This window comes from Babylonia areolata, chromosome 6 (assembly GCF_041734735.1).
Source record: "Babylonia areolata isolate BAREFJ2019XMU chromosome 6, ASM4173473v1, whole genome shotgun sequence".
Classification (NCBI taxonomy): domain Eukaryota; kingdom Metazoa; phylum Mollusca; class Gastropoda; order Neogastropoda; family Buccinidae; genus Babylonia; species Babylonia areolata.
In genome coordinates, this window is record NC_134881.1 from 43,408,961 (window position 1) to 43,428,960 (window position 20,000).

The 20,000-nt window shown below is 43.8% G+C and overlaps 1 protein-coding gene across 5 annotated transcripts in view; it reads left to right on the top strand.

Annotated features, from left to right (window-relative positions):
- LOC143283052 (protein FAM228B-like) overlaps positions 1–20,000 on the top strand; it is a 39,544-nt gene that overhangs the window by 6,889 nt on the left and 12,655 nt on the right. For all 5 annotated transcript variants that reach the window (XM_076589057.1, XM_076589060.1, XM_076589061.1 and 2 more), the window contains exons 3-5: positions 4,015–4,092; positions 5,599–5,796; positions 9,032–9,112. In XM_076589057.1, coding sequence (XP_076445172.1) covers positions 4,015–4,092; positions 5,599–5,796; positions 9,032–9,112 — 357 coding nt within the window. The remainder of the gene's footprint in view (positions 1–4,014; positions 4,093–5,598; positions 5,797–9,031; positions 9,113–20,000) is intronic.

Below are 20,000 nucleotides of genomic sequence, written 5' to 3' on the forward strand. Positions count from 1 at the left end.
GAGAAAAGAAAAGAGTGGTGATATACTGTAGTGATCTGCTGCGTTAATGCACCCCCCCCCCCCACCCCCCCCCGCACTCCCAACCCCTCCACCTCCCCGACTCCACAGTCCCTTTCTTCACTGATCCATGTTGACGACAACAACAAAAAGATTTATTTTTTTTAAGACATTTGAAGGAACAGAAGCAGTGCCTTTGAAACACTGTAATATGAGTAGAATAAGAATAGACATATTATTATTATTAGTAGTAGTTCTTTTTTATGTATTTATCCATTATTTATTTACTTTTTTTTTTCCTCAAGGCCTGACTAAGCGCGTTGGGTTACGCTGCTGGTCAGGCATCTGCTTGGCAGATGTGGTGTAGCGTATATGGATTTGTCCGAACGCAGTGACGCCTCCTTGAGCTGCTGAAACTGAAACTGAAACTTTATTCATCAGTGTTTGTGTACAGATAATATTGTGTAAAACAAAACAAAACAACCCCCCCCCCAAAAAAGGTGTAAACGGCTAAAAGAGTCACCAGTTTTATTGGACTTGTGATCCAGTGTTCCACCAGTGGTCAGGGTTCAGAGTCCTGGTTCACAGCAAGGTGTTACGTCCTGTGGGAAAGACACTTTACTCCGAATTTCCTCACTCTACCCAGGTGTCAGTGGGGGTCCTGACTGCTGTTGGGGGGAGAGCACCGGGCCACTGCCTTCCTGTACCGAGTCCTAGACACTGTGAATATGAGTTCAATGCAGCGATGTGTTATTTGACTGTGCTTTCATATCTGTGAAACTTGCATGTTTGGTGCATATCTGTTATGCATATGTGGGTGTGTGTGTGAATGTGTGTCTCCATGTTTTACATTTATTTGCTTATTTATCATCATTGTTGTCTTTTTTGTTGTCATTAAAAAAAAATTTTTATTTCTATTTTTATTATTATTATTATTACTACTTTTTTCTTCTTTTTTTTTATAATAAAATTATTATTTATTTATTTATGTACGCTTATAGTTGACTTCATCAAGTTTTTGCGCCTTATACATATTATTATTATTATTATTAGGTTTTTTTAAATTTTTATTTTTTATGTATTTATCTATTACTTATTCACCCTTTTTTTTTTTTCAAGGCCTGAGCAGTGACGCCTCCTTGAGCTACTGAAACTGAAACTGAAACTTTATTCATCAGTGTTTGTGTACAGATGATATTGTGTAAAACAAACAAAGAAACAAACAAACCAAAAAAAAAAAAAAAAAAATGTGTAAACGGCTAAAAGAGTCACCAGTTTTATTGGACTTGTGATCCAGTGTTCCACCAGTGGTCAGAGTTCAGAGTCCTGGTTCACAGCAAGGTGTTACGTCCTGTGGGAAAGACACTTTACTCCCATTTTCCTCACTCTACCCAGGTGTCAGTGGGGGTCCTGACTGCTGTTGGGGGGAGAGCACCGGGCCACTGCCTTCCTGTACCGAGTCCTAGACACTGTGAATATGAGTTCAATGCAGCGATGTGTTATTTGACTGTGCTTTCATATCTGTGAAACTTGCATGTTTGGTGCATATCTGTTATGCATATGTGGGTGTGTGGGTGAATGTGTGTCTCCATGTTTTACATTTATTTGCTTATTTATCATCATTGTTGTCTTTTTAAAAAATATTTTTATTTCTATTTTTATTATTATTATTATTACTACTTTTTTTCTTTTTTTTTATAATAAAATTATTATTTATTTATTTATGTACGCTTATACAGTTATAGTTGACTTCATCAAGTTTTTGCGCCTTATACACATTATTATTATTAGTAGTAGTTTTTTTTAGTTTTTTAAAAATTTTATTTATCTGTTATTTATTCACCCTTTTTTTTTTCCTCAAGGCCTGACTAAGCGCGTTGGGTCAGGCTTGGCAGATGTGGTGTAGCGTATATGGATTTGTCCGAACGCAGTGACGCGTCCTTGAGCTGCTGAAACTGAAACTGAAACTTTATTCATCAGTGTTTGTGTACAGATAATATTGTGTAAAACAAAACAAAACAAACCAAAAAAAAAATGTGTAAACGGCTAAAAGAGTCACCAGTTTTATTGGACTTGTGATCCAGTGTTCCACCAGTGATCAGAGTTCAGAGTCCTGTTTCACAGCAAGGTGTTACGTCCTGTGGGAAAGACACTTTACTCCCATTTTCCTCACTCTACCCAGGAGTCAGTGGGGGTCCTGACTATTGTTGGGGGAAGAGCACCGGGCCACTGCCTTCCTGAGCACATCACTCCTCTTTTGCAACATCTCCACTGGCTCCCTGTCTCACACCGAATAAAGTACAAGATCAGCACTCTATGTTATAGATGTATTCACAAAACTGCCCCTTCCTATCTCTGTGGCTGTCTTCACCTCTACACTCCATCTCGCTCACCACAATCGGCTTTGGATCCACTCTGTTTACGCATACCCAGATTCAAACACTCAACTGTTGGCCGCCGTTCTTTCTCTGTTTTTGGACCTTGCGATCGGAATGAACTTCCTCTTTCGCTTCGTCAAGTCTCCACACTCAGCTCTTTCAAGTCTGGCCTTAAAACCCACCTCTTCCCAAAATAGCCTCCCTTGCCTGCCCTTCCTTGTCTTTAGTTTCTACAGTTTTAGAGTTATGCATGCGTGTGAATGACTGGTGCGAAAGCGCTTTGATTTGTCTCTGCACAAGATTCAGCGCTATATAAATACTAATATTATTACCGAGTCCTAGACACTGTGGATATGAGTTCAATGCAGCGATGGCTGTAGAATGCAGTGGGACTTTTTAACTCACTCAGTACGGCCAGTCCTCTCTTCTCCTCTACACAGACCCCTCGGGTGTCCAGTGGGTGTCTGAATGACCCAACCTTTAGCTTCCGTCATCAGAATTGTGGTATTCTTTGTCAACATTCACATCTTCAGTATAAGAGCCTTCCACTTGCAATATTTTGATGATGGTAATTGGGGTGAAACGCTGTCAACGTCGTCTCTTTCGCCGTTCGTATGGACAGAGTTAACCTTCAACACGTAGATCTGCCCATAGCCGTGTGCATGCGGAGTGACCCCTTGTGACCAGTGCTGTGTCCATGAGCAGAGTGTGAGGATGGACAATGATAAAAATCATGGATTGTTGTTGTCAACACATGGCGAACAACACAGACGATGCAGCAGAAGATTCAGACATTCTTCAGCACCTGTCTGAGGCGCATCTACAAGATCCAATGGCAGGAGAAGATCCGAAACGAAGATCTGTGGGAGCGAGCGGGACAGGAGCCAGTGGCCAAGCGGATACTGCGGAGGAAGTGGGGCTGGATCGGACACACCCTTAGGAAGCCAGTGTCCAGCATCACACACCAAGCTGTGACCTGGAACCCGCAGGGAAAGAGGAAGAGAGGCCGGCCTCGCAACAGCTGGAGGCGAGATACTGAGGCAGAGCTGAAGCAGCAAGGGACCAACTGGACTGGAATGGCCAGAACAGCCTAGAACAGAGTGTGATGGCGAGGGATCGTTGATGGCCTATGCTCCACCAGAGCAATGGGCATAATGAATGAATGAATGTTGTTGTCAACATGGTTTTTTTGTTTTTTTTTTAACATATTTTCTATTTGTTTCTATGATACATGTACATATCAGACTTCTTCGTCTTCTTCGTTCATGGGCTGCAACTCCCACGTTCACTTGTATGTACACACAGTTGGGCTTTTATGTGTATGACCGTTTTTTCCCCCCACCTTTTAGGCAGCCATACTCTGTTTTCGGGGGTAGAGAAAAACAAAACAGAACAAAACAAACCAACAAAAAAAAAAAAAAAATGCATAAAACACACACACACACACACACACACACACACACACGTATATAAACAAACAAACAAACAAGCGAAACACCAACTCCCCCCCGCCCCCCACGCCCGCACAAAAAAAAAATGCAAAGAACAGATTTGGAATCATATATAATGATAGAGATCAGCAAACAGTATCCACATGAAAACCAGCAGATAAACAGAACGCTTGTGTCATCATCAACAGGACTTTGACAACAAGGAGAAGGAGCCCCTGAACAACCTGTGTGCTCCTCTGCTGGATATGGAAAACACCTTTGTCAAAGTAAACCTCTCTCCTCTTTTTTTTTGATACATGATTCCCCCTCCCACCATCCCCCCTTCTATTACTTGTAATTACCACTTAGTTTTTGACTCACTTGTGTAAACAAAGTGAGTCTATGTTTTAACCCGGTGTTCAGTTGTCTCTGTGTGTGTGTGTGTGTGTGTGTGTGTGTGTCCGTGTGTGTGTGTGTGTCCGTGGTAAACTTTAACATTTACATTTTCTCTGCAAATACTTTGTCAGTTGACACCAAATTTGGCATAAAAATAGAAAAAATTCAGTTCTTTCCAGTCATCTTGTTTAAAACAATATTGCACCTCTGGGATGGGCACAAAAAAATTAAAAAAGAAGCCTAATTATATGCAAACTGCATTTACTGTTATATTTATATTTTTTGTATTCTCTAAACTTGGCACTTTGACCTCTTATTCTGACCCAACAACAAGAGGAGTCATTATTATCATTTTTTGTTCAAACAGGAACTTCTTTTGCTAAGCATTGAATTTTTATTTATTTTGCAAACGTTTTGGTGCAGATAGTAAAAAAGGGAAATTATTCTGTAATTAATGCTAGGGGACTTAATTTATCACAAGTGAGTCTTGAAGTGCTTGCCTCTCTTGTTGTTTTTGTGTTTGATTATTATATGTCTCGCACTTTATGTTGTGTGTATTGTGTATATGTATGTGATGGCCGGCCCTAGACGGAAACGTGTCCGCATAGGAAGTGAGAGAATCTGAGCTCGCTGATGTGTGTGTGTGATGTGTGTGTGTGTGTGATGTGTGAGGTATGTGATGTGTGTTTGTGTGATGTGTGTTTGTGATGTGTGATGTATGTGTGGTAGTGATTTGTGCACACCATGTGTGTGATGTGTATGATTTGTGATGTGTACACCATATGTGTGATGGTTGATGTGTGAACACCATGTGTGTGATGCATGATGTGTGCACACCATGTGTGTGATGTGTGAACACCACGTGTGTGTGATGTGTGAACACCATGTGTGTGATGCGTGCACACCATGTGTGTGATGCGTGATGTGTGTGTGGTGTATATGTGTGATGTGTGCACACCATGTGTGTGATGTGTGATGTGTAAACACCATGTGTGTGATGTGTGAACACCATGTGTGTGATGCGTGATGTGTGTGTGGTGTATATGTGTGATGTGTGCACACCATGTGTGTGATGTGTGATGTGTAAACACCATGTGTGTGATGTGTGATGTGTGAACACCATGTGTGTGATGCGTGATGTGTGTGTGGTGTATATGTGTGATGTGTGCACACCATGTGTGTGATGTGTGATGTGTAAACACCATGTGTGTGATGTGTGAACACCATGTGTGTGATGCGTGATGTGTGTGTGGTGTATATGTGTGATGTGTGCACACCATGTGTGTGATGTGTGATGTGTGCACACCATGTGTGTGATGTGTGCACACCATGTGTGTGATGCGTGATGTGTGCACACCATGTGTGTGATGCGTGACCACCACACACGTGTGACGCAGGACGTGGACCAGTACCTGGGCCGGGTGGACATGCTGGCCCTGAGGAAGAGGGAGATGCTGCACAAGACGTGGAACAGCCGCGTGTTTGAACCCCTGCGGCGCAAGGTCCTGCAGGCCGTGTACAGCTCAGACTACAAGGAGACGGAGCGCCGTCACCGAGAGCTGTACCGCCAGTACCTGGAGTACACCAACAAAAAGGTGGGTGTGGAGGGTGGGGGTGGTAGGGTTACAGGCAGGAGAGAGGGAGGGAAGGGTCAAGATGCAAGGATACAAGAATACCTACAGTGTCGCTGAAAGAGAAAATGATTTGACTCTTCCAGAGATGCCAGCTGTTACGATTTTTGCCATGTTTTTGTTACAATCGATGGCAGTTTTTGTTCCGACGATACGCCAATGTCAAAATTGTTCTGACGAGTTCGTTTTTGACAACGTAGCATGGTGACATGCTTTCCTGTTGTAACATTATTACCCAGACACTCTAGACCTATCGATCACGATGCCAGGGCAGTCACTACTACCAAACCTTGGTCTCGCGTGATGATGCTCAGCTAATCGCGAGCGTAGTTACATTGAAACAGCTTTGAGTGGACCAGTTAGCCTAATTGTTTGCCCGAACAAAAAGAGAATGTGGCTAAATCAAGCCGGCGTCTCGGGTCAAGCAGTGTATATGTTTTAATAACCTGACAATTGAGCATATAATTTTTCACTGTAGCTTGATGAAGCCTTTTGTACACAAAAGTGTGTCTTCACAAGTGACTGAGAACGTTGATGTTTTTGACTTTTTGCATTCATTATCAGTTGTTTCGCTTGTCAGTTTAACGACTTCTCTTTTACGAAGTCCTTTAAGTAATTTCCTGTAACTGTATTTAGAGGGTTTTTTTTTGTTTTGTTTGTTTGTTTTGTTTTTCTTTCAAATTTCACCCACATTTTTACCCTCATTTGCCCAGTTTCCCCCAACCCTCCATTCATCCACATCTCCCACCCCTTCTAACCGATAATACTCAGATGTATTCATAAATACTTTTACAAAATGTCTTCAATCACCGATATGTGTGACGGGACATTAAACAAAAAATTCCTTCCTTCTCGGGTCAAGCAGCGTCATGTGCCCATGGATTGCTGATGTGTTTCGGAGTCTGAATGTTCCTACCGAGATTCAAAATATTCCAACCAAACTTCCTGATTGTTCCCACAGTTTCAGTTTCAGTTTCAGTAGCTCAAGGAGGCGTCACTGCGTTCTGACAAATCCATATACGCTGCACCACTTCTGCCAAGCAGATGCCTGACCAGCGGCGTAGCCCAATGCGCTTAGTCAGGCCTTGAGAAAAAAAAAGAAAAAAAAAGGTTGATAAATAATAGATAAGCATACATGAATAAGTAAATAAATACATAAATAGATAAATAAATAAATAATAATTATAATATGAAAAAAGGTAGTAATAATAATAATAATAATAAAAAAATAAATAAGTAAATGAATAAGACAACAATGATGATAAATAAGCAAATAAATGTAAAACACGAAGAAACACATTCACACATACACCCACAAACACTTGACAGTGGTTGGCATCTCTGTACTTCTTTGCTTACTTACTGCCCTTTATGCACTTTAGCATGCAGGGCGGCAGTGAAGTTCTGCTAATGTCTTGTTTTGAGCCAGTCTCGGAACGGAACCCCAGGTTTGCGTCAGGGTCTTGAGTTTTCCTTCTGCTGTTATCAGCTTGTTTGCTGGTGGAAAAATCAAAATACAGTATTTAAAAAAAAAAAAAAAGAAAAAAAAAAAAAAAAAAGAAGAAGAGGAAAAGTCAAGGCATGACATCCACTGAAAATGACATGGTGTTATCATGCTCCCACAATTACAAAACCTGTCTCGTCGCCCCGAGTACTTCTTCTTCTGCGTTCACTCGTATGCACACGAGTGGGCTTTTACGTGTATGACCGTTTTTACCCCGCCATGTAGGCAGCCATACTCCGTTTTTGGGGGTGTGCATGCTGGGTATGTTCTTGTTTCCATAACCCACCGAACGCTGACATGGATTACAGGATCTTTAACGTGCGTATTTGATCTTCTGCTTTTATATACACATGAAGGGGGTTCAGGCACTAGCAGGTCTGCACATATGTTGACCTGGGAGATCGTAAAAAAACTCCACCCTTTACCCACCAGGCGCTGTCACCGTGATTCGAACCCGGGACCCTCAGATTGACATTCCAACACTTTAACCACTCAGCTATTGCGCCTGTCGCCCCGAGTACAGCAACCCACATTGTGTGTTTAGGCTTCATCTGCATTCAACATGGTGACGTATGTTTGTACCAGATTTTACTGACTCAGAAAGTTGGTGGTGCAAGAGTTCACATTATTCTGTTTGAGACCTTTTAACATTATTTTGGTTTCTCTTTTGACTCGTTTTAAGAACCGATGGGTGGTCAGTGATGTAACAGCACTGTCAAGGGCAGCTGGGTTATAAGCAGCACCTTTTGACAGGGCTGGGAATTCCCAGGTAATTTTTAATGTGGTCTGGATACAAGTTGATATAAAAATCTGGAAATTCCCAGGTAATTTTTAATGTGTCCTGGGAACAAGTTGATATAAAAATCTACTTGTCCCCGCAAAAATTCTACTTACTTTTTTTTTTTTTTCAAAGTAAAGGGAAGGTTAATGAAAGTAAACTACCAGAGAAGAACTTGGACAGAGGGATGGAGGTGTTATATTGAAAATGGGAGGGGGGGAAAGTGTGATTACTGTTCTCTGAAGGTGACTGCTCAGTTGCCCATTCACCGATGGTCAGAAATTGGTTTTCCCAAAACAGGTGGAGAGAGCAGTCACACTTGTTCCCCAGGGGCTGTATTCAAGACAAACCTGATTTTGCCTTGAGACAAGTTACCCTTGACATGGCAGGGACCCGAGGGTACAGTTTATCTTACCTATTCAAAACGTGCGCGTTGCACTCGGGTAGCTAACCCATCGTCTGTAATTAAAAATCCTGGTGATTCCCTTTTGTGCATGCTTTTCTCACCCCGATGCAGTTCAGAGCGTTGTTGGAGAGGGTTAGTAAAACATGCGCAATCCGCAAAGCACGCATGTTTTCCCTCAACAAAAGAATCCACCGTATTTACCACTGCTTTGTGGGCAGTCACCTTTTTCAGATAGTAAAAGTAAGTTGCCATCGTGTTTGTAGACCTGTGGGTTGGCTTTTGTGTTCCTGAATACCAGATATTGCTTACTGTCAGGCAGTTTGCTTTGCCTTAAGCAGATTACCCGCAAGTACACATTTACCCGTAGGCATGAAGGTCTCTTGAATACGGCCCCAGAAGACTTAGTTGTCCTGGACAAAGGGACAGGTGGTGGTGGTGGGGGGGGTGTATGGAAACCTGCATGCATGATTTGGTTTTAAACGGTGTTGTTGGTTCGGTTCTTGTGCTTCAGGGCTTCGTCTTTCTCGACACCATGGACAAGGGAGAGTACTACGCCCAGGCCCTGAATGGTCACCGCCCCGCGCCCATCACAGTTAGTAATGACGCCCCTCTCATGCTGAACAATACCAGAGAGGGCGGAGCCTTCATCTACAACTTTTCTTACTTGTAACACGCACAGAGAGAGAACAGAGTGTTACCGCTACCACTTCCCTTGCCGCTAACACAGAGAGAACAGAGCTTTTCTTCACCGCTTCCCTTGCTGCTAACACAGAGAGAACAGAGGTTGTTTTTTTTACCACTACCCTTACCACTAACACAGAGAGAACAGAGCTTTTCTTTAACTACATCCCTTACCACTAACACATAGAGAACAGAGCGTTTCTTTACCACTTCCCTTACCACTAACACAGAGGGAACAGAGTGTTTCTTTACCACTTCCCTTACCACTAACACATAGAGAACAGAGCGTTTCTTTACCACTTCCCTTACCACTAACACAGAACAGAGTGTTTCTTTACCATTTCCCTTACCACTAACACACAGAGAACAGAGCGTTTCTTTACCATTTCCCTTACCACTAACACATAGAGAACAGAGCGTTTCTTTACCACTTCCCTTACCACTAACACAGAGAGAACAGAGCGTTTCTTTACCACTTCCCTTACCACTAACACAGAGAGAACAGAGCATTTCTTTACCACTTCCCTTGTCACTAGCACAGAACAGAGCTTTTCTTTACCACTTCCCTTACCACTAACACAGAACAGAGCTTTTCTTTACCACTTCCCTTACCACTAACACAGAACAGAGCTTTTCTTTACCACTTCCCTTACCACTAACACAGAGAGAACAGAGCTTTTCTTTACCACTTCCCTTACCACTAACACGAGAGAACAGAGCGTTTCTTTACCACTTCCCTTACCACTAACACGAGAACAGAGCTTTTCTTTACCACTTCCCTTACCACTAACACATAGAGAACAGAGCTTTTCTTTACCACTTCCCTTACCACTAACACAGAGAGAACAGAGCTTTTCTTTACCACTTCCCTTACCACTAACACGGAGAACAGAGCTTTTCTTTACCACTTCCCTTACCACTAACACATAGAGAACAGAGCTTTTCTTTACCACTTCCCTTACCACTAACACAGAGAGAACAGAGCTTTTCTTTACCACTTCCCTTACCACTAACACGGAGAACAGAGCTTTTCTTTACCACTTCCCTTACCACTAGCACAGAGAGAACAGAGTGTTTCTTTACCACTTCCCTTACCACTAACACAGAGAGAACAGAGCTTTTCTTTACCACTTCCCTTACCACTAACACCGGAGAACAGAGATTTTCTTTTACCACTTCCCTTACCACTAACACGGAGAACAGAGCTTTTCTTTACCACTTCCCTTACCACTAACACGGAGAACAGAGCGTTTCTTTACCACATACTTACCACTAACACATAGAGAACAGAGCTTTTCTTTACCACTTCCCTTACCACTAACACAGAGAGAACAGAGCTTTTCTTTACCACTTCCCTTACCACTAAACACGGAGAACAGAGCTTTTCTTTTACCACTTCCCTTTACCACTAGCACAGAGAGAACAGGTGTTTCTTTACCACTTCCCTTACCCACTAACACAGAGAGAACAGAGCTTTTCTTTACCAACTTCCCTTACCACTAACACCAGAGAGAACAGAGCGTTTCTTTACCCACTTCCCTTACCACTAGCACAGAGAGAACAGAGTGAGCTTTTCTTTACCACTTCCCTTACCACTAACACAGAGAGAACAGAGCTTTTCTTTACCACTTCCCTTACCACTAACACGGAGAACAGAGCTTTTCTTTACCACTTCCCTTACCACTAACACAGAGAGAACAGAGCTTTTCTTTACCACTTCCCTTACCACTAACACAGAGAGAACAGAGCTTTTCTTTACCACTTCCCTTACCACTAACACGGAGAGAACAGAGCGTTTCTTTACCACTTCCCTTACCACTAACACAGAGAGAACAGAGCTTTTCTTTACCACTTCCCTTACCACTAACACAGAGAGAACAGAGCTTTTCTTTACCACTTCCCTTACCACTAACACGGAGAACAGAGCTTTTCTTTACCACTTCCCTTACCACTAACACGGAGAACAGAGCTTTTCTTTACCACTTCCCTTACCACTAACACGGAGAACAGAGCTTTTCTTTACCACTTCCCTTACCACTAACACATAGAGAACAGAGCTTTTCTTTACCACTTCCCTTACCACTAACACAGAGAGAACAGAGTGTTTCTTTACCACTTCCCTTACCACTAACACAGAGAGAACAGAGCTTTTCTTTACCACTTCCCTTACCACTAACACAGAACAGAGCTTTTCTTTACCACTTCCCTTACCACTAACACAGAGAGAACAGAGCTTTTCTTTACCACTTCCCTTACCACTAACACGGAGAACAGAGCTTTTCTTTACCACTTCCCTTACCACTAACACAGAGAGAACAGAGCATTTCTTTACCACTTCCCTTACCACTAACACAGAGAGAACAGAGCATTTCTTTACCACTTCCCTTGTCACTAGCACAGAACAGAGCTTTTCTTTACCACTTCCCTTACCACTAACACGGAGAACACAGTTTTTCTTTACCACTTCCCTTACCACTAACACATAGAGAACAGAGCTTTTCTTTACCACTTCCCTTACCACTAACACAGAGAGAACAGAGCTTTTCTTTACCACTTCCCTTACCACTAACACAGAGAGAACAGAGCTTTTCTTTACCACTTCCCTTACCACTAACACGGAGAGAACAGAGCGTTTCTTTACCACTTCCCTTACCACTAACACAGAGAGAACAGAGCTTTTCTTTACCACTTCCCTTACCACTAACACAGAGAACAGAGCTTTTCTTTACCACTTCCCTTACCACTAACACATAGAGAACAGAGTGGCTTTTGAGTGTCTTCTGCTTTTTGTGCGTTCATTGCTGATTCTGATCAGTGTGTGCCTGTGTACCTACTGCTAGTATTTTGTTCTGTGTTTATGTGTGAGCATGTACATGTGCAAGTTTGTGTGTGTGTGTGTGTGTGTGTGTGTGTGTGCACTTACGAAAAAAGAGACAAAAGTGCAGTCCCACCATTTGTTTATTTCTAGATATGTGTGTTTATTTCTTTTTCTTTTTTTTGTGTGTTTTTGTTTGTTTATCCATGTATGCTTTTCCGGTCAGAGCAGAACCCTGTCCCAAAGTGGTGCAGTCAGTCATACAAAGTTTTCCACAGTAATGTACAGCTCTATGTTTCCTATATACCTGTTCCTTGCTGGTCTGTGTATGTGTTGCTCCTTTCTCACAGTGGTGTGGTGACCTGTGACCCGTGCGCATGTTGCACTGTTATTCTCTTCAGCCTGAATTTACTTATTTACTTAACTCATTCTTACCCACGGCTACTTGCCTGCTACAACTACCCTGGACCAGCACTACACGAGATCACTGCAGTAAAAGTCTGGTTGTTCACTAAAACGGGGAAAAATTGATGGAGAATTGTCGATTTAATCGGTCTTCTTCTTCTTCTGCTTTCGTGGGCTGCAACTCTCACGTACACTCGCATGTACACGAGTGGGCTTTTACGTGCATGACCGTTTTTACCCCGCCATGTAGGCAGCCATGCTCCGTTTTCGGGGGTGTGCATGCTGGGTATGTTTTTGTTTCCATAACCCACCGAACGCTGACATGGATTACAGGATCTTTAACGTGCATATTTGATCTTCTGCATGCGTTTACACACGAAGGGGGTTCAGGCACTAGCAGGTCTGCACATATGTTGACCTGGGAGATCGTAAAAATCTCCACCCTTTACCCACCAGGCACCGTCACCGTGATTCAAACCCGGGACCCTCAGATTGAAAGTCCAACGCTTTAACCACTTGGCTATTGCGCCCGTCTGATTTAATCGGTCAAACAAAGCTTCATTTTCATGCTTCCGGAATCCGTAAACAGCTCAGTTTAGAATGCCTACTGTACCAAGCAAGAATAAACGAAACTGGAATGGTGTATTGCTGTGATGATAATTGTACCAGGTCCAAAGGGAAAGTAACCATGGTGTGAGTTAACTTGTATCTGGAACAGAATGAGTTAATCTTCTTTGATCCAGCCAGAGCATAAAGCTCCAGTGTATCTTCATCAGTCAGTTCGGTCTTGAGCAAGTCGGCTGATTTCAGGTTTCTAGGTCTTGCTTGTTGCTGTTTTCGTCTCCTCTACAACAGTTCTCCATGTGCCCAGTGGTTTGTCTCCCTTTCCTTTCCCTGGTGGAGGCCATCTGAGGTCAGCGTAAGGAATTCTGGTTTTATTCATCACCTTCAGAACATGCAAAGTGAGAGCTGTATTATCAATGGTTTCTCCAGTCAATGGGAAACCATTTACAGCTTAGTCTTTTGTGAAGGACTATGACTCTCAAACTAGGAGGCAAAATTGCACTGGCTCTTAGTGCTGCAGCCTGTGTGGGCTAGTTGGCCTTTGGGAACCATCCCAACGCTGACTGTTCTAAAACCCTCTTGGCCCGAGAGAGTGGGGATGTACTTGGGCAAGACACTCTCCACTGTAATCAAATTCTAGCCCAAATAGTCGGAACAGCAGTTGCCTCCTCTGCTGTTCTGATGGTCATAGTCGGACACGACTGACTATCATATATATCAGAACATGGCCTAACCACCTCTAGCCCAAATAGTCAGAACAGCAGTTGCCTCCTCTGCTGTTCTGATGGTCATAGTATATATCAGAACATGGCCTAACCACCTCTAGCCCAAATAGTCAGAACAGCAGTTGCCTCCTCTGCTGTTCTGATGGTCATAGTCGGACACGACTGACTATCATATATATCAGAACATGGCCTAACCACCTCTAGCCCAAATAGTCGGAACAGCAGTTGCCTCCTCTGCTGTTCTGATGGTCATAGTCGGACACGACTGACTATCATATATATCAGAACATGGCCAAACCACCTCCAGCATCTCTCGTTTCACCTCCTCCATGATGTTGTGGGTGCCTGTGCGTCTGCTCACGTCTTTGTTGGTGATGTGCAGTTCCCGGTGAAGTCTGAGAATTTGATGAAGATACAGTCTTTCGCGAAGGATTTAACTCACTCAGTACGGCCAGTCCTCTCTTCTCCTCTACACAGACCCCTCGGATGTCCAGTGGGTGTCTGAATGACCCAACCTTTAGCTTCCGTCGTCAGAATTGTGGTATTCTTTGTCAACATTCACCTCTTCAGTATAAGAGCGTTCCGCTTGCAATATTTTGATGATGGTAATTGGGATGAAACGCTGTCAACGTCGTCTCTTTCGCCGTTCATATGGAGAGAGTTAAGCTGGCTTTCAGTTTTCTTGTTTGTTCTCTAGGTTTCCAAAGCATGCAGGAGGACTGGGCGGGGTGTTTGATTTGTAGATTTTCAGTTTGGCGTTGGTCTGCAGGACTGATGATTTCCAGATGTTCTTGTGGAGTGTATTGAAGGCCTGGGCTTGGAGACTGATTGTGATGGAGATGGCTGGGAGACTGATTGTGATGGAGATGGCTGGGAAACTGATTCTGATGGACATGGCTGGGAGACTGATTCTGATGGAGATGGCTGGGAGACTGATTGTGATGGAGATGGCTGGGAAACTGATTCTGATTCTGATGGAGATGGCTGGGAGACTGATTCTGATGGAGATGGCTGGGAAACTGATTCTGATTCTGATGGAGATGGCTGGGAGACTGATTCTGATGGAGATGGCTGGGAGACTGATTCTGACGGAGATGGCTGGGAAACTGATTCTGATTCTGATGGAGATGGCTGGGAGACTGATTGTGATGGAGATGGCTGGGAGACTGATTCTGATTCTGATGGAGATGGCTGGGAGACTGATTCTGATGGAGATGGCTGGGAGACTGATTCTGATGGAGATGGCTGGGAGACTGATTCTGATGGAGATGGCTGGGAGACTGATTCTGATGGAGATGGCTGGGAGACTGATTCTGATGGAGATCTCAGTGTTGCTGTCAGCTGAGATGTTTGCTGCCGAGATGCTTGAAGTCCTGAACTTCCTCCCTGGCCAGTGTGAAATGCCTGTATTGATCCACAGCTTATTTCTGCACAATTTTTTAACTCACTCAGTACGGCCAGTCCTCTCTTCTCCTCTACACAGACCCCTAGGATGTCCAGAGGGTGTCTGAATGACCCAACCTTTAGCTTCCGTCGTCAGAACTGTGGTATTCTTTGTCAACATTCACCTCTTCAATATAAGAGCGTTCCGCTTGTAATATTTGGATGATGGTAATTGGGATGAAACGCTGTTAACGTCGTCTCTTTCGCCGTTCGTATGGAGAGAGTTAATCTTACTTTTTTTCTTCTTCTTTTATATATATATATATATTTTATATATATCTCTCTCTTTCTTTCCCTTTCTTTTCTCTCTCTCTCTCTGTTTGTCCCCTCCCCTCCCCTCCACCCCTTAATGTTTGAATATTTGTTTTGACGTTTACTTTTATACTTTTTTTTTTTTGAAGGATGAGTGTGAACTTTGTTTCCTACTTTTTATATATGAAGGCCTGACTAAGCGCGTTGGGTTACGCTGCTGGTCAGGCATCTGCTTGGCAGATGTGGTGTAGCGTATATGGTTTTGTCCGAACGCAGTGACGCCTCCTTGAGCTACTGAAACTATATATGAACTTTTTTATTATTAGGAATTTGTTTGTTTCTCCACCTCCCCCCCCTCCCCCACCTCCCCGCCCTCGCCCCCCCCAACCCCCAAACCCACACTTCTCTCTCCTCTCATCCCAAACTCTTGTGTGTGTGTGTGTGTGTGTGTGTGTGTGTCTGCAGTCTGATTCCTGCCATTTGGAATTCAGTCATCCATCATATTTCTGTTACGTTTTTCATTTGAATAAAATTCTTGATGGCAGATTTTTTTTTTTCTTATTTGGCTAGCAGGTGGCACTGTGTGAATGAATGTGTGTGTGTGTGTGTGTGTGTGTGTGTGTGTGTGTGTGTCTGAGGGGGTGTGTTGCGGGAGGGGGGTGGAGAGGCAGGTGGGGGAAGGAGTAAGGAAGTAAAGAGAGAGAGTACCCATGAACAGATATAGAGATAGAGAGTGCTGACATTAGTGAAGAAATAGAGATAGAGAGTGCTGACATTAGTGAAGAGATAGAGACAGAGAGTGCTGACACTAGTGAACAGATAGAGAGAGTGCTGACACTAGTGAAGTGATAGAGATAGAGAGTGCTGACACTAGTGAAGTGATAGAGATAGAGAGTGCTGACACTAGTGAAGTGATAGAGATAGAGAGTGCTGACATTAGTGAAGAGATAGAGAGAGAGTGCTGACATTAGTGAAGAGATAGAGAGAGAGAGTGCTGACATTAGTGAAGAGATAGAGATAGAGAGTGCTCACATTAGTGAAGAGATAGAGATAGAGACTGCTCACATTAGTGAAGAGATATAGAGAGTGCTCACATTAGTGAAGAGAGAGAGAGAGCTAGGTCACATTAGTGAAGAGATAGAGAGAGAGAGTGCTCACATTAGTGAAGAGATAGAGATAGAGAGTGCTGACATTAGTGAAGAGATAGAGATAGAGAGTGCTGACATTAGTGAAGAGATAGAGAGAGAGACTGCTCACATTAGTGAAGAGATAGAGAGTGCTCACATTAGTGAACAGAGAGAGAGAGATAGAGAGAGACTGCTCACATTAGTGAAGAGATAGAGAGTGCTCACATTAGTGAACAGAGAGAGAGAGAGAGAGAGAGTGCTCACATTAGTGAAGAGATAGAATGCTCATGTAAGTGGAGAGAGAGAGTGCTCACATAAGCGAAGAGAGATAGAGATAGAGGGAGAGTGCTCACAAGAGCACACAGAGAGAGAGAGAGACAGAGAGTACTCGTGTAAGCAAAGAGAGAGAGATAGATAGAGAGAGAGAGAGAGAATGCTGACTTAAGTGAAGAGAGTGCTTACCTAAGCAAAGAGTGCTCACCTAAGCAAAGAGAGAGAGAGAGTGCTCACATAAGCAAAGAGAGAGATAGAGAGACTGCTCAAGTAAGCGAAGAGAGAGAGGGAGAGTGCTTATGTAAGTGCATGTCCATGTCATACGTGAGTGGCAACTGGTAGGCTGGAGTCTGTCAGAAGAAAATCTGAAGGATACGAATTGAACATGTTCATGCAGTGTCAGAGTGTTTGATGGCACATGTTACGAGATGGGTGTGGTGGCCAAAAGGACAGAGTGCTGGATTCTTGCCACAGTGTCCTGAGTTCGGTACCCAGTTTCGGCACATTCTGTGGGAAAGGGTGGTGACTGGATGTTTTTCCGATCTCCCACGTTAGCATATGTGCAGACCTGCTGGTGCCTGAACCCCCTTTAAGTGTGTATACACACAATGAGGATCATGTTAAAGATCCTGTAGTCCATGTCAGCGTTTGTTGGATTATGGAAAAGATGAAAATACCTGGCGTGCATCAGCCATGGCAGATTCATCAGCAAGCTGATGTTGGTCTTGTAAATGAAAAGAGGAAGAAGAATAGTCTCAAAGTCTGTGGCCTTTCATGCCCTGCTCTCATGGTGACCTCAGTTTCGATACCCCTCCACTTCCGTGCTTGGGGTGAGTCCTGTCAATGTCGTCCGTGTCGGCAGATTCATGGGGGGCTGTTGTTTGAGGGACGTGGTGGCGGTCTCCACTCTGGGAGGGACGGTCACTCAGTCTGGCTCCGCAACTAAGTCATTATTGTCGTTAGTAGGGGGCTTAGTAGGTGGTGTCCTAAGTACGTTAAAACAGAACAGGCACCACTTAACACCACCAAAGTGACTCAGCAGCAGTGCAGGGTCTCCTCTGGTGTGTGGCCTTCTGGCGACCTAACATTGATGGTTCTCTGAGGACTGCCGACGCTGGAACTCTGACGGATGAACCCGGGTGTGGCCGTGTATGGGGGAATCTAAATGAGCGGCATGGGAGTAATGCCACTGAAACGGTGCAGATGATGGGGCAGCAAAAAAAAAAAAAAAAAAAAAAAAAAAAAAAGGAAGAAGAGATCTGCGTCTCACCTAAACTCACCTACACCTGTTGCCGGGGACACAGACCGCCAACATGCACTGTCCAGCCATCCCGGTCCTGTGCCAGTTGCTCCAGCTTCTGCCTTAGGTCACGACGCCATGTATTTCTGGGGCGCCTGTGGTGCCAGTTGTACTGTTCCAGGTGTGGCCTGTCGTCTTTATGTCTTCTGCCTCAGGTCACGGCGCCATGTATTTCTGGGGCGCCTGGGGTGCCAGTCACTCCAACTGTCCCCAGGTGTGGCCTGTCGTCTTTATGTCTTCTGCTTCAGGTCACGGTGCCATGTGTTTCTGGGGCGCCTGGGGTGCCAGTCACTCCAACTGTTTCCAGGTGTGGCCTGTCGTCTTTATGTCTTCTGCTTCAGGTCACGGTGCCATGTGTTTCTGGGGCGCCTGGGGTGCCAGTCACTCCAACTGTTCCCAGGTGTGGCCTGTCGTCTTTATGTCTTCTGCCCTCAGGTCACGGCAGCATGTATTTCTGGGGCGCCTGTGGTGCCAGTTGCTCCAACTGTTCCCAGGTGTGGCCTGTCGTCTTTATGTCTTCTGCCTCAGGTCACGGCGCCATGTGTTTCTGGGGCGCCCTCTTTTCCTTTTCTCCTGTGGGGTCCAGTGAGGGCTTGCCTTGTGCTGCTGGATGTGCAGGCTTGAGGAACAAGTGGTTAGTCCGTCTCTGCTTTCTTGGTATAACACAACGTAGCTTTATTGTAGGAAGTTTCTGTTGGGCCTCGCTCTTCTGTAACAGTGCTCTTCACTCTTTCTTCAGTGCCAGAGATTCTGCAGACTGTATCTGTGCAGTGGACTGTGGTGTCAGATAATTTCTTTTGAAAGACTAGAACTCAGACCATGATGATTTGGTTGTTTGAAAAGCTGATCAGGCTCCCCCCCCCCCCCCCCCCCCCCCCAGTTAAGTTTTCAGAATGTGGAACCGGTTGCCTCCTTGGCAGGGCTGTTCAAATCGCTGGGCCAGTGTTCACCTCTGTGTTGTTTTGTCAAGAGTCATGTGTTGGACTCCTCTTCATTGCTGTGTGCTCGATTTGGGCATCCTGATAACAAGCTCCCTGATAACCTCCGTCATTCTGATTCCCTCGCATCTTTTAAATCTCGTCTCAAAACTCACCTTTTCCCTCAGCAGTAAGTTCAATTGTGGCAGGTCCACTTCCTTTGCATTAGCTGTGCTTGACTATGTTAACTACATGCATGTATATGAATGTGTATTGTGTGCGTGTGCGTTTATGTAAGTTTGTGCCTGCCTATGTGTGCGTATGTGTTAGGGTAGCTGTTAGATACACATGTATTGTTAAAATGTATGTACGCAGTGTGTGTGTGTGTGTGTGTGTGTGGTCATATTTTGGTGTGTGTATGTAACATAGATATAATGTTTTATGTTAACAAAGCGTTTTTGTAAAGCACCTAGAGCAGATTTCTGGATAGTGTGCTATATAAGTATCCATTATTATTATTATTATTATCCTGCTGGCACATGTTGGATGGACCAGAACATGTCTGTTTTATTCAAAATGAATGCAACTCCATTGTTACAAGGTATTTTTCTTTACCAGTTTATATTTCATCTGAGTGTTTCCTTTGACTCATTTATCATAGAGATAATAATAATAATAATAATAATAATGGTACTTATATAGCGCTCAATCTTGTGCATAGACAAATCTAAGCGCTTTCGCACAAGTCATTCTCACGCACGTATAACTCTAAAACTGGAGAAACTAAAGACAAGGAAGAGGCAGGGACGGGAGGCTATTTTGGGAAGAGGTGGGTTTTAAGGCCAGACTTGAAAGAGCTGAGTGTGGAGACTTGATGAAGTGATATAAGAAGATACAGATAAAAATACTTTTATCTTTGAAATAACATGTTTCATAACCTCATGGAAAAGAATGTGTTTTAGGTTTTTTGCCAGTAGT